This window comes from Lycium ferocissimum, chromosome 10 (assembly GCF_029784015.1).
Source record: "Lycium ferocissimum isolate CSIRO_LF1 chromosome 10, AGI_CSIRO_Lferr_CH_V1, whole genome shotgun sequence".
NCBI classification, from domain to species: Eukaryota; Viridiplantae; Streptophyta; class Magnoliopsida; order Solanales; family Solanaceae; genus Lycium; species Lycium ferocissimum.
In genome coordinates this window covers 14,990,763-15,006,914 of record NC_081351.1, presented here as the reverse complement: position 1 = coordinate 15,006,914, position 16,152 = coordinate 14,990,763, and the positions used below count along the sequence as shown (strand labels likewise).

At 34.9% G+C, this 16,152-nt stretch overlaps 1 protein-coding gene across 1 annotated transcript; it reads right to left on the bottom strand.

Annotated features, from left to right (window-relative positions):
* Positions 1–256: 256 nt before the first annotated feature.
* LOC132035113 (dehydration-responsive element-binding protein 1B-like) lies at positions 257–1,476 on the bottom strand. The gene has a single exon (XM_059425420.1). It carries the CDS (start codon positions 1,392–1,394, stop codon positions 720–722), a length of 675 nt encoding a protein of 224 aa, XP_059281403.1. The 5' UTR covers positions 1,395–1,476; the 3' UTR covers positions 257–719.
* Between the last annotated feature and the right edge of the window lie 14,676 nt (positions 1,477–16,152).

The following is a 16,152-nucleotide window of genomic DNA, read 5'->3' as shown; positions in this document are numbered from 1 at the left end:
ATGATTTTGATCAACATGGGAATTACTGCAAAGTTAGAGACAATTCCCCAATCACCAAAAAGATTTAGGATTCTAATTTCAATTGTAGTCAAATAACAACCTTTTAGTTAAATTTGAGGTCCTAGAATATTTAATATTATAATTATATCCAATATTGAATTGCTTCTTTAAAGGTATTTTAGTTCTTAAAGAGTATAAAAGTCGTTCAAAATTTGAAGGATATTTTGATCAACCAACATTTATATTCATGCTTTTCTAATAATGTAGACAGATATAGAGGAAAGGTTATATCCCCCCTCTTTGTACTTTATCTCATTCAATACAACATCTTATCTAACCTGAGAAATCTTATAAATAAATAAAAAAACAGCAAAAGGGGTTTCAATAATGAGCAACTTTGGGCATATTCTATCTATTCTCCTGTATCAAACCCTATATATAGTTATACCTTACTGTAGTTTCTTTTCAAATTAAGAACTACAGATGAAATACAGTAGGTTTTACATTGCTGCAGATAACAAGCATAAGAACTGTAGTATGTATAAACGCCAAATTAATAGCCAGGCAGTTGATACTCATTCGTTATGAAACATATCGTATTTTGCATGCACAAGTTGTTGAGATTGTGTGACCGTCTTATCTAAAATCTTAAACTGTTAGATATAATCACTTTTAATTAATTACTTCTGTTATGTCTCAAAACAAACAGACATACAAAATCAATCTTTCCACAGAGTGAACTCAATGTCTTCCCCAACATCATCCCAATTGAAACCTCTTTTCATAGCTGGTGGAGTTAGAAGCATCCCCTCTGCCATGCTATCAATAAACACTGGCATATTAAACATTGCCTCCTCATCCATAAACTCCATTAAAGAATTCTCTTGATCATTTTTGGGGATTTGAAAACAAGTTGTTTCTTCTTCTAACTCCAAATATGCCATAGGTTGTTTCAAGGGAGAGGACACAATTACTTCTTTGGAAACTTGAAGAGCCGCAATTTGGATGTCGCGAGGGGAAGACGAATTAGCTTTAGGGAGAGACCAAGCAGAGTCGGGGAAGTTAAGGAGGGCTTTACTTCCCCGAAGGGCTAGGGCAGCAACATCATGCGCCCTAGCTGCTATTTCAGGAGTGGAGAAGGTACCTAGCCAAATTCTTGACTTTTTATTGGGCTCGCGTATTTCACACACCCATTTCTCTCCATTCCTCTTCCTAACTCCTCTATAAAACGGATGTCGCGTCTCCTTGAATTTTTTCCTCCCTGCCCTCTTCTTGAAATGTACATTATTATTCATGGAACATGAAGAAAGGTCAACATTCTTATCTTTATTATCAAGAATATCATGATCGGAGGAAGATGATGAAGAAGAAGTTTGGTCATCTTCAAAATCCATATGAAGCTAAGAGACCAAAGTGGTTTAATTTTATTTATTTTTCAAGAAAAGAGATGATGTAGTAGTATAGTAGTGATGGTACTATGACATGAAGCTAATGCAAACAAATTAAAGGTGGTGAGAGATAAATATGGTATGGGCTACTATGGGGAGGAAGTTGCAAAAAACACGTGGGAAGGTAGGGTGACTAAACACGTAGGATGGGATGATTATTTTATTAAATTCAATCCACACGTTGGGTGATTCTTTTTTAAAAAAATTATTTGCAATAATAAGGCACGTGGAAACTGTGCCTGGGACATGGTAATGGAGTAGATATCAGGCCCACATCCAATTCAGATGTCAAATTACGAATGTGGCCTTACAGCTTGTTTGGTTGGTTGTTATCTATTGTGTTGTATTGTGTTTTTAATTTAAATATAGTGTTTGTTTTGATTGTTACTTAGATATTATGAGTCAAGATATTTATTAAGCTGGTTCAAAAATATAAAGAAGTAGACACATAAAGAAATCAAGAAAAATATATATGAAGAAGTAAATACACGAAGAAATTATTGTATATACGGTATAATTTTTTGCCGAATGGTTCAGATGAACCCCCTTGGCCTAACCTAGTAGCGGAGCTAGGATTCATGTAAAGGGGTGTCAAAAAATATAGAAATGTCGTGACCTAGGTTTGAACCTGTGATCTTAGAGACCAGAACCCCTTAACCGCTACGCTAAGCCTTCTACGTACTTGTGTTAAGGGGTGTCAACACTAGTATACATACCTATAAAACCAAAATTTCACTTATATATACAATGTAATTTTCTAGCGAAGGGGTATCGCTTGACACCGCTCAAGCCAAGGTGGCTCTGCCCCTGGCCCTTGGTCATATCGTTAAACCCATCGTTACGTAATGACGAAAAGTCTCATCTTATGCATGGAACGATCGATTTGGTGTGATCATGTCGTTATTTTTTTTTCCTCATATTGTCTTTGGTTAATAATTAATTAATCATATTTTATCCTTTATCGTACCTTTTTATGATAGCTCTATACCGAATTCTACTCTTTTTACAGGTTTATCCTTTGGATTATAAATGTTTGACATTAAGTAACGATGAAAAACGATACTATTGTATTCATCAAAACAAAACAATACAATATATAACACATGCAATACAATATAATAGACACGATACATTATGTAACAACCATCCTCACAAGGTGCTAGGGAGAGGGAGAGGGAGAGGGAGAGGGAGAGCAAAAGCATGTGGATGTGGTCCCTACTTTTTTCTATCATGAAAACAGAAACACTATACACACAGCGGCATATCTAGATTCATTATCCGTATTGGAGCCCGACTAATGTGGATTCGTGCTGTCGAGGGTCTATTCGGGGAGAGCGTCCCTACCAAGAATTTTTTTCATACCAAGAGTTCGAACCTGAAATCTCTAGTTAAGGAAAGAAGCAACCCCATCCGCTACATCACATCCTTTAGTAGACGTTAACCTACACCAATGATGCAATAGGTTAACAATATGTTGATGCTTTTGTTGAAGAAAAATCAGTTAAGTGGTCTGTCACTTAATTTCTAGTGTTCGGACGTTGGTTATTTTTTAGAAACTTTTTTGCTATTATTAAAATATAGATAATAACATCAGCAATTGAAAATTACTTCTTCAAAGGAAATACCAAATAGCAGGCTGCTGTTGTTAAAAGAGGGTAGTTTTTTGTGGCTACTTATTAAATTTTTTGATTCCCTTCCTTGTAATATTTTTTTTATGTCATTTTAAACTAAAATTGGCTTGATTAACATTAACTGAAAAAGAGAAAAATCTGTGAAGACATCGAAAGCAAATCCAAAGATATAATATCATGTTTCAATTATTGAAATTTCGGGAACAATATGTGGCGTCATTGATGTAAATTAACTAAACGGAAAAAAAAAATTGGCACTAGCGCAATTCATATATTTTTATTGTTTCTTTTAGTAATTTTAATTCCCACACACGCCAGAGAAGAATCGAAAGTAGCTATTTTAGGCGTCCAATACCAATGGTTACTACTATATGATAAATTAGTTATAATATTCCATCTATACTATAAAATTTTGACTTACTTTTCTGTTCCGTTAGTTGTTTCTATAAAATATTTTTTTTACCAGAAAGTTTTTTCTCCTTCCAACAGTTCAGACATTTTATTTGCCTAAGCTCACTAAATATTCTCTAACTAAGTTCCAACTTTGATTTCGTTTTATTCCATGGAATCATTATCAAGAGAGATTCCTTCCGGTTTAACAACCACATGCTCTGAAACTAGTCAAGTCGTGATTATGACAATAAAATATTTATATGTAAAATACATAAATAATCGTTTCAAACTGTTAATATATATTGTTTTCACATTACTAGAGTTTTTCACGTTTCTTAAAGTAGTAAAAGATGGGAATCTTGTTTAGTTGGTCAAACAGTGCATGCTTCAAGTAGTTAAGATGATCCCTAACGTAAAGCAAGTGTAAATGATTTTTTAAAATCTGTTTAGTATCAATAATTTTTCGCATTGCATGCATTTTTGTAATGCAAAAAAGGCAGTTTCATACTACAAAAACATGAATAATTTGCGGAGGTTTTAGCCTCCACTAGCAAATAGTGGAGGCTAAAACCTCCGCGAATTGCAGCTTTCAATCTCCACAAATTGCCCCTTTTTTTAATCGTAATATAGAGGAAAAACTCAAATAGTCTCTTATCGCTGTGTTTAAACTTAAAGCCATCCTTGTTCTTTCACATGGTGTACTAATAATCCTTCATGTTTGCTCCTAACTTATGTCTATTTATTAAAATTTAGCTAAAACACACACTTAATGATACGGGACACGAAATGATTTTCTTAATAAAGATATTTAGGTGGTGGTAAACTAGGGCATACGTGTTTTTGCTTTTATTAGGCAACAAAAGCGAACTAACGTGAAGGTGATTGAGCTTTTATATGACATGAGAAGCTATACAGACCACGAACTGACTCCATGCTTGTCGTGTGTTTTTTTGTCCTTGTAAATGATACTGAGAATGAGAACACAAGACTTTAACCATCTTACCAAAAGGGATATGATGTATCTATCTATATAGAAGAAAAAGAGCACTATTTTGTTAAATGTGAAACGATAGAAAAAGAATTTATATCATTGTCACATGTGAAACGGTATAAGATTTACACAATAAAAACAAGGAGTATATAATGTTAAACTGGTTTTATGAGGAGTATTATACTAGTCGTTGATGTGTAATGTACATAATTAAGTAAATAAATGCGTGCTCTTTCTAAGTTCTAACAACTTTAACTTTTAGATAAGATAGTCACACACTTCAACAAAATAATAGCGCCGAGTTCGAGTTCACCACCACCCATTATCAAAAATATTTCAGATGCTTGACTCACGTATCAAACCCGCGAGGGGCGTATTGATATATAATATACTTAAGCTTAATTAGGTTTTCTTGTCAATTAATAGTATTATTATTTACCATACCAACCATATGTTGCAGAATTGTTTTTTTCTTTTTTCACTAGTTCAGTAAACTTCTCCTATTATGTTGATTCATGGACTAGGGTGTGTTCGTTATGAAGGAAAATTAGGTGGTGCTGGGGAAAGGTGAGGGATGGGGATGAAGACAGGGGCGGATCCTTGTATTAATTTTTAGTGTTCGAACACCCATTATTCAAGGCGGATATTCTATGTAGACATATAAAAAATATTGAAATTTTGATATAAATATGAAATAGCATCGGAAAGCAATAAAATATCTTGGTGCTTTGGTTAAAAAGTTGTAGGCTTTAGGATAAGCCATGGAGGAGTAGAGTTTGAATCTGACTCAAAGCAATATGTTCTTTTGTTAATTTTAAGGTGAGCACCCCAGACAATTGAATCTTGGGTCTGCCACTCGATGAAGATTAGGTGTGTTGGAGGGGTGAAGGGACACAAAATCAATGTGAAATGATGCCACTTATAAAACTTATTTTCCATACTTTAATTCCATTAGCGAACTTATTTTTCTCATTTTAATGAACTTGTTTCTCTAAAGACGACATTTTTTAAAAATTTGGACCAATTGAACATAAAAAAATTTAAAAATATTTTCTGGAAGATCTTTTCCTCCGTATCAAACACACCCTAAATATGATGATTATATTTTGCAACAATCCACCACACGTGATACACATCACAGACTTCATCTAGTAAGTATCAAGAAAAGTGATCTATCGTTCTATTGTCAAATCATGTCTACATGGCTAAGATTGACGAATTTGCAGACTGTCACTCTATTGACCATGGTACCAATCATTCCAATAATCGGTCTACATTACATTGACAATTTGGCATTGCTTTGAGGCTTGTACTAGCGTGATGCGCGGATTCCAAAATTTAATGGGGTAGGTTCAGTCCTAGTTATATTTAGTAGGCGTTTGGCCATGACAATCAAATATTTTTCACTTTATTTAAAATTTTAAAGTTAGAATTTAGGATGGAGTTGTGTTTGATTATAGTTTTTCTGAAAGAATATTTAGTTATTTAAATGTATTGAAAGTGAAAAAAGTGAAAATAGGATTTTATGTTTTTTCAAATTCCAACTACAACTTTTGTATTTAAAATTTTTATGGGCAAACGCTGATTTGAAAAAAGAAAATGAAATATTCTCAGGCCAAACGCGAGTAATCATATATAGTGACAAACCTAAGAATTATTAAGATAATTCAACAATTGTATATATATATATATATATATATATATATATATATATTATGTAACTTTTCAACGGACTTAAGTTGATGATGTAACTTTTCCCATATTTGGTCGCCCTCAATTACAAACTAGAAACTTTTAAAGAATAAAGTAATGAAAAAGATTGATAGTTGAGAAATTTGACAGATTCTGAATTCATTTATTCAAATTATATAAAGGGGCTTGCTTTGTTCGTACCATATTTGTAATTCAATATTTTTAATAAATTTCCTACCATGGTTGTCATTTCTGGGTGCTCAATTCAACGTAAGCCTTTTCATATTTGAACCTCGTCCTTCAGGTTTAAGGTTGTGTCATCCTAAGATGCTGCTAAATGGATGGATCTTATCTACGTCACAACGGTTTCGGCTCAAGCTTTATAAGCATAGAATAAAAACCATGTAATTGTGGCTATCACCATGCCTGCTAATTTCTCATAACAGAAAAGCAATCTCTATTGCCAGCCCATATGAATAGCTAGGGGGGAGGTAGAAGTACATATTTGGAGTTGGTCGAACTCAATAATTTTTTTTAAATAATGTAGTTGTATTAAAAAAATTACTCTTTCGTCTCATTTTAAGCTTCTTTCTTTCTTTTTTGGTTTGTTACGCTCTTTTTATATTTAGTAAGTTGACAATTCAAACATCCAACTCCTTCCGTTCACTTTTACTTATCCATTATACTAAAAATAAATTTTCACTTTTACTTGTCCACTTTAGCATATATCAAGAAATAACATTTTTTTTTAATCTTGTTTTACCGTTAACATTAGTTATTCATTTCCAAATCACTTTTCAAATCTAATGAGACCATACACCAATTAATATGGATATTATAGTAAAATACATACTTCATTTATTAATTCTTAAGGGGCGTGTAAAGTCAAAAGTAGACAGATAAAAGTGAACGGAGGGAGTACATGATAAGTTTATAACTACAAGATTCAAAAGACATTTTAGTACATTATACACATCTTTAATTTAAGACCACAAGAATATTCAAAAGTCTCTTTATTTCTTAAACTTTGTTCCTAATCAAAATATGACACTTAAATTGGAACAGAAAAGATATTTAATTTAAAACTCAGCTTTTAACACTTGAATTCATTGTTCTAAAATTCAGAATCAATAAAGTTAAACCCTACCTCTGTGAATATCACATGCCACATGCCTTTTTTTTTTAAATTGTTTTTTTTTTTTATTACATAGGGGATAGGAGAAGGGGAAATGGGAAGGGGATTATAACGTGAGGATTCGACCCCTCACCAACAAAGTGAAAGTTCAGATAGCCAACCAACTGAGCTACTAGATCCCTACACATGCCACATGCCTTTGACATTGTATAACAACGGTTCTTTTATTTTGGTCCATACCCTAATTACTTTCTGACTTCTCGCGTTGCCAACTATCGCCTGTGTGAACAACACTACAACAATATATATTAGGTGCATAAGATAGGTACGCGGACAAATTATCTCTGGATTATAATTTTAGGATTATAGTTTTGGAACTAATTTATCTCACTCGGAAGATGGGATAAATTAATATCAAGTTGGATGGAATAATATAGAATATCCAGATTTAAGTTTGGGCTTCATTTTATACACTGTTCAGTACAATTCATAAAATTCGCCTTATATATGAATTATGATTTATCCTTTTATATATATTTATATATACTTCCTAGTCTCCGACATTTATAAACCAATTATAATTTCTCTTTCTCTTTCACTTTGGTGCAACTTGAACTCTTTTGTCTCATTTTAAGCGTCTTATTTTTCTTTTTGGTTTGTCCTGCCTCTTTTTATATTTAGTAAGTTGACAATTCAAATATGCTACGTACTCACTTCGTTCACTTTTACTTGCCCACTATACTTTTCAACGAACTTTTTTTCACTTTTACTTGTCCACTTTAACATATCAAGAAAAGACTTTTTTTTTTTCTTGTTTACCCTTAACATTAATTACTCATTTCCAAATCATTTCAAATTTTTTTTTCTTGTTTACCCTTAACATTAATTACTCATTTCCAAATCATTTCAAATTTTTTTTTCTTGTTTACCCTTAACATTAATTACTCATTTCCAAATCAATATCCAAATCTAATGAGACCATACACCAATTAATATGGGTATTATAGTAAAATACATACTTCATTTATTAATACTTCAGGGGCGTGTAAAGCCAAAAGTGAATAAGTAAAAGTGAACGGAGGCGGTACATGACAAGTTTATAACTATAAGATTCAAAGGACATTTTAGTGCATTATACACATCTTTAATTTAAGACCACAAAATTCAAAAGTCTCTTTATTTCTTAAATTTTGTGTCTAATCAAAACTAAGATGCTTAAATTGAAACATAGAAGATATTTAATTTAAAAATTCAGCTTTAACTTTTAAATTCGTTGTTCTAAAATTCCGAATCAATAAAGTTAAACTCCGCCTCTGTGAATATCACATGCCACATGCCTTCACATGCCTTTGACATTGTATGAACAATGGTTCTTCTGTTTTGGTCCATACCGTAATTACTTTCTGACTTCTCGCGTTGCCAATTATCTCCTGTGTGTACAACACTACAACAATATATATTAGGTGTATAAGATAGTTACGCGGACAAATTATTTCGGAATTATAATTTTTCAACTATAATCGTGGACTAATTTATCCTAGAAAGGTGGGATAAAATAACTCCAAATTTGATGAGATAAGATAGAATATTCAAATTTAAGTTTGGACTTCATTTTATACACTGTTCGGTAGAATTCATAAAATTCGCCTTATATATGATGCATCCTTATATATATGTCTCCTAATCTCCGACCTTCATAAACCAATAATAATTTCTCTTTCTCTTTCACTTTGGTGCAACTTGACAAATATAATACATTTGATTAAGCAAAACTCTATCAATTCCTCTTTTTCTTTTCAATGATGATGTTATTACTATGGCCGGTAATGGTGTATTGCATCAGTGGATTCGTCATCTAGTTCCCCCTCTCAAACTCCTTTTACATTTCTCTAATAATTTGTTCTAGTATATGTTTCCCTCTGCGTGAATCTTCACACCTATTCATCAATTTACTCGTGGGACAACCATGAAATCTAATGTCACGACTTAAATTGGACACTTATAGGTCGTGACAGGACACTCAAGAAGCTACTATAAGGCGAATCTTCTAAGGTAAACATGCATATATTGTAAAAAAGATAAGAGAACATAAGAAGGTGCGGAAACATATTATAAAGTATAGAAAGTCACCTAATAACTGTTTACCCGGAAAATGGTTCAGTTGAATTTGTATTCATGGTCAAGGACATGTGGATCAACATGACCAGTAAATCAATACAGTATGCAAATAAATTAGACTAAAATGAAATAAAGCAAAGCAAGGTTAAGAATAGCCTGAGCCTTGGTTGAACCCGGTCCTAGTTCCTCCGGCCAAGCTCGTGACAAATAACTTAGCAAAATAGAAAAGAGCTTTAAAATGGAACAATTGCATATGGGAGTTATGTATTCTCTTGAATTTCATGTGTTTACAATGGGAATGACAATCCCTATTTATACTAAGAGCTAGGGGCACAAATTCCATGTATTATGCCCCTGCCCATAATGAGCATTAATTGAGTAATAATAATAATCAATAAAGAGGACCATTAAGCCTAATAACACAGGAAGATAACGTTCAACCCAATCCGTAACGGCCGCCCGTTGAGCTCTCCTCCGGAGCTATTCCAATAGCCTTCCGAACAAAGCGCACCTCCGGAATGAAATTTCTTCCCAAGTGACACTAAGTGCTGACTCATCCCTGACTTATCTTTTAAGCCACATGGCTTACCGGTATTGGTCCCAGCTGTGTTGTACGAATTTAGCCCAATACAATAACCTAACTAAATACTAAGTCATGGAGCACTAAGATTTGGGTCCAACTGATTTGAGATGCAACTTGAGAAATAAAATAGTAAAACTTACACAAATAGCTACCTTTTAATAGTTTCTAACTAGTTATAGCTACAAGTTGAAGATTTACAATTCGCATTGCTTTTGGTCAGATTTCGATTGTATCTCGCATTTTTGAAATACATTGAAATATAGCGAAATACAAAACACGTTAGAGTAAATTTAGGCTCTATTTTTGGAACATATTTTTTTTTTTTAAATTCTAAGAGAAAAAATAAGCTATATTTTTGTAACATAATATTCTTTTCCTTTTTAAATAGTAAGTCAAATTAAATCAACTATATTTTACACAAATCAAATTAAATTTAGGCTCTATTTTTTGAATAAATTTAGGCTCTATTTTTGGAACAGATTTTTTTTTAAATTTTAGGAAATCAAATTAAATTTTCCCATAAATCACGCATAACTTCCATAATAGGACACTAGTTATAAATACGTATAAATATGAGAACACGTGTATTTCAATATTGAAATGAGAAATACAAAGAACGCGAGACATGGTAGAGTAAATTTAGGCTCTATAGTTGGATCAAAAAAATTGATTGCAGCTGTTTTCCAAATTGCATTGTTGTATTTCTAAACGTAATGATGGCCAACGTAACAGCTTTGATCCAAAACTCTAGATTCAGATACATTGAAATATACTAAATTAGATAAAAACACTGAAGAAATACACACAATCAATGGCAGACACCGCTATTCGTAAACGTAATAATGGCCTGTACATTGAAATATACTGAGATTAGATAAAACACAGTGACATACACACAATCAATGAGAAAAATAATTAAAATATAGACAGAAATACACTGAAATATACTGAAGTATATTGAATACGTATACGATTAAATTGAAATACATTATACAAAATACACTCTCTATCCCCTTCCACAACAACACCGAAATGTACCCGAAAATATCCGAAATACGTATACGATTAAAATTGAAATACACTATACAAATAGCTACCTCTCCATCCTCTTCCACAACAATGCTCAAGTCCTATTCGGATCTCATGAAAATACAAAAAATACATCTGAGATCTGATCGGTACCAAACCATCCATCAAAAACACGTCTTCCTCACTAAATCCCAACGTGAAGAACTCGCCTTAACCTCCGTCATGATGAAATCGCCGAACAAACATGCCACTATGATAAATCGCCGAACAAAAATTGCCGAAGTATCTGTTTCAAACACAACCTTTTCTTTTCATCTAAAAAGAAATAAAGGGGTCTGGGAACTCTTACAGATTAAAAAAAAAAAAAACTGAAATTAGGGTTATGGTTGATTTCTGAAACCAATTCGGAGATCCAATTGTTTTTTTGGAGAAATAATTGCTACAATTGTTGAGTTTTGAAAAGCAATCCATGTTTTGGGTGGATTTTGCAACCTAATAACGGGGTGTAGTATTTGCTCATTATTGTATTTGGCTGTAGATAATCAGGCGTGAAGGCAACAGAAGAAAGAGAAACATACGAGAGATGAAAGAGAAATATGAATGGAAAAAAGGAAGAAACCGTATGAAGGGGAGAGAGGCCGTAAAATACTCTTGGGTGGAGGAAATAACCCTGTGTATATTATTATAGCTATGATATGTAAATAAAAAATTCATTTAGCTACTAATAGTTAATTAATTAAATAGTAGTTATAATTCATAAATAAGTCTTAGAAATAGTTATGCTAGGTAAAAATTCCAATAAAATAATACAAACTCGAATTTAAAAGATAAGAGTTGAACTTGAGAAATAAAAGAATACAAACTCGAATCTAAAAGATAGAGTCGAAACCGCCTTCACAATGTAATGATGGCTTATCTTAACTGGGCAGACTGGCTACAAGCTAGAGTCACTAATCAGCAGCTAAATGATGATGATGTTACTGTTACCGGTAATGGTGTATTACATCAGTGGGTTCGTCATCTAATTCCCACTCTCACTACTTTTTTACATTTCTCTCTCTAAGTGATTTTTTTTTTCTTTTTCTGTTCATCCATTTACTCGTGTGAAAATATGTAACTATTTTATTGACTTTTATCCGTGATTTCTAATGATTCATTGTTGTATCAATGGTGGTCCACTCTATCCATTATAACCCATGTCTCGACAGTGCTAATCCTGCACATATGGTTGAGTGCAAGCATTGCCATCTTGTCAAGATTGGAAATATATATAGTTTCTTTGATATATATGCTGATCAAGCACTTCTCAATTTTTCGGTTGAGGCCTTTCAAATTTTAACCACTATATACGCTGTGTTACATGGCCACCTCATATAATCCTAACTCTAATCAAGAAGTGCAAATGAGCAGTTTGAGCAGGTTAAAATCGGCTAAATAATAAATGGATCGTTGTCCAATGTAGCTCTACTAAAAGTTAGTTGACAAGAGTTGGGTCATTGGCAGTTATAGCCTTATTTTGTGCTGGTTAATTTTTGTCCCTCATAACAAATAACATTTTCACGAGGCATAAATTTATACTTTTGCATCATAATACCTCCACAAGTTATGTTCCGCATGATTAAAGAACATATACCTCATTAGGCATAAGTTTGCTAAAAGGCAAAATTTAAAGACTGGCCCATGTGAGGGGAAAAATTAAAGACCAGCCCATTTGAAGGATAAGCCGTGCAATTTTTTCGATAGAGGAGGTAGGTTGGGCAATTTGCACGATTGTCCTTCGTTGAGGGTCGTCTTTACTTTTTTCCCCTCAAATTGCTGGTCTTTAATTTTTGTCCTTCGCCTCAAATATCTCGAGGTTCTGAGTTCAAATCCCGACTTAGTCATAAAAATAAAAAAGAGTTCGCAAGGCAAGGCTTTGCAAAAAGTCTGTCTTATGCGGCGATGCCTTATAAGGCAAACTTTTAGTTATGCCTTAAAGTGCGGCAAATTTTTTGTAAAGCTTTGCCTTGCGAAATTAATTTCTTTTGACTGAGTGGGGATTCAAACCCAGAATCTCGGGATATTTTCAGTCACCTTTTTAAGCGAAGGACAAAAATTAAAGACTAGCAATTTCAGGGACAAAAATTAAAGACTAGCAATTTCAGAGACAAAAATTAAAGACCACACCAAAAGAAGGACAATTCGTGCAAAGAAGTGGTTAAGTTGAGCTAATTACAGTGGGCTAAATAGAGTCCGCGACTTAAGTAGCACTAAAAATAAAAAGTTGTACCAAACTAGTGCAAAAAAAAAAAGAAATTCGTGCGTGAAAGGACCAAAGTGCAAAATTTCACTTTTCCCCTTTCACGCACGAAATTCGTGCGTGAATGAGGGACCATAAATCGGCCCCTCATCTTCCCTACGTATCGCGACGTCTCCTCTCCCACCCGCCATTACCCCTTTTTTCAGTGGTCCCAACCCCCTTAAAACTATAATTTCGTGTTATTTTTCAATCCAAAACTCAATATTCTTGGTATATTGAAGTGTAGGAACAAGTTTCTAAGGTTGGATTTCGGAATAGAGCGGCGTATAACACATTTCAAAAACTCAAAAAAAGCTTCAATCTAGGTATTTCACTACAAATTTTCTATTACATTGTTAAATATATTATTATCTAAGCATGGTCATTGTATAACAGTGGTGGATTACTCGTTTTCCTTTTTTTTTTTTTTTTTTTTTGGGCAGTCCGTGCCCGTTAGGACCGCCATTTTTTGGTTTTTTTTTTTTTTTTATTTGTTTTTCTATTGTTAATTAGTTAATTATTTATTGCTTGTTTATTTAGTATTTGTTAATTATTGGATTAGCGACTTAAGTATTTATTAATTGTTAGACTAGCTATTTCAATTGTTAGGTGGCTAATTATTTATTTTGTTTTTGCTAAGCCAATTGTTTATTTGTTAATAATTTCTTAATTGTTTTGTTTCATTAGTTAATTAATTGTTTATTTGTTAAATATACGATAATAATTTATTAATTTTTTGATTAGTTACTTAATTGTTTATTTATTAAATATATGATAATAACTTGTTAATTATTTGATTTGTTAGTTATTTGTTTATTTATTAATTATTTATACTAATTGTATCCTAACTAATTGTTAATTATTTAACTCGTCTTTATATTTTAGGAATGAAAACCCTTAGTTTAGGATTCATAACGTAGCTTAGGATTGAAAACCCTTAATATAATTTTCTATAAAAGATTACGTAACTAATATTACTTGTTAATGATTTATTTAAAATACGTAAAACGGATGGGTGCCTGATCTTTAATAAAATTTTCGATAAAAGATTACATAGCTAATACTAATACTAATACTACTTGTTAATGATTTATATAAAATGCGTAAAATAGATGGATCACCACCCTAACGTCCAGGGCCCCGACCGAGGAGATTCTTTGTATCTTCGGAGAGCATAGGTCGCGACATATATGGACATCCGACACGCGGCCGAGTCACGGGTCCGTGCCGGTGGGGGACTCGGCATGGGAGATCTTAGTTGCTCGCTCCCCCGCGTCCTCGTGTCCACGGATATACTACGTCGGGGCGGTATCTACCGGTGCGTCGAAGTTGGTCGGGTACGGCCACGATAGGTCGCTAGACGGCGTTGATTGAGAGGTGGCGGCCGAGACGCCGCATTTCATCTCCCGCACGGTGGGGCTACCATTACCACTTCCAGGATGTGGAGGTCATTTATGGGCTACGAGTTGATGGACGCCCATTGTATATTGAGGAGCCTCCCCGTGCCGCCCCCTGCAAGAGATGAGTTGATTAGGCTCACCGGTTTATTTGCTCTCGGATGGTCGTATATCCGAAGCAGTCGGCTTTTGTTGTCGACCTTTATGCTCGACGCCTCACGATACAACGGCGTCGATTGGAGAGGACACGCTCGGCCGATGTTGATCGACGTGCGCGTCTATACTCTCATCATATTCGGGCCATCCCTATTCCGGAACCGGGTTCGCATATGAGCTTGAGGTATCTTCGGTATATCGACGATCTCGCCGAGATAGGATGTTATAGTTGGGGGCCGTGTCCGGGCTACGTGTATCGAGGATTCGCCGATGTTCTACATGGGCACGAGGGTAGAGGTCACACACGTTTTGCTCGCTCCTTCAAAGTTATATATTTAAGTGCGTGTTATTATACACAAAATATTTTTTTTTTTAAAACGACGACCGAGACCTTTTTTTTTAATTGACTATATCGGTATGGGTGTGGACTAGGTTGAGACCTTTTCGGCCTATACCGGTGACCCTCGTGACCTCTTCTAACGCCCCGACGCCGTACGCGCGGAGATGGTCGCGAGGCGTACGCCGACGTGTGGAGACGCACCACGGCCTTCTCCCGTTTGGGATCGGTGAGACCGCGTGACGGCGCGGACGGTATGTTCATATTTTTTGGATTCATGGCCCAGACCACATAACTACTATTTTAGTCTTATGTTGTTAACTAGTTCAATTCTTTACGAGCTTTTTTATATGGACGCCGTATGATCATATTTTGGATGAAGTTTAGGCGTTTTGTAGGCCCCGGTCGACACGTGTGGATGTCGCGGTGTCCGTTGATACATATGGATATCGTTGGTGCATCACGCGCCCGATCGCGTGTTACGGCGATTTGGGTATGTACGGGGAATATGCCGCGGCTACGGTTTGGGAGCATGACCACTATACGAGGGACGAGCGTGCGGGCGTCGATGATGCGTGGCGACTCCGTATGCGGCGGCGAGTGTCCATAGTTGGGATGTGAGGCGGCGAGCCGCCGGTGGTCGGAGCATGACACTCCCATCCGTGTGTACGTGGAGTGGTACGTGCGGATCGCTCGCGTCGTTATTGGCGGCCCCAGGGCGTCGTCCCGGATGGATTGGGATATGTAGCTCGCGAGCGTACGGCGTAAGTTTTATTAGTCTTAAACTTAAACCATCGTCTTATGTACTACTTTACAAATTTATTAAATTGTTAATATTTGCAAACATAATACGGTACGGACCGTTCGGACGATGCGCTATGAGAGCCGCCCGTACGGAGTCCCCGAGACGGCGGAGTATGCGGTACGGATGATTGAGCTTGCGGGGCCCCCGGTATGAGACGGG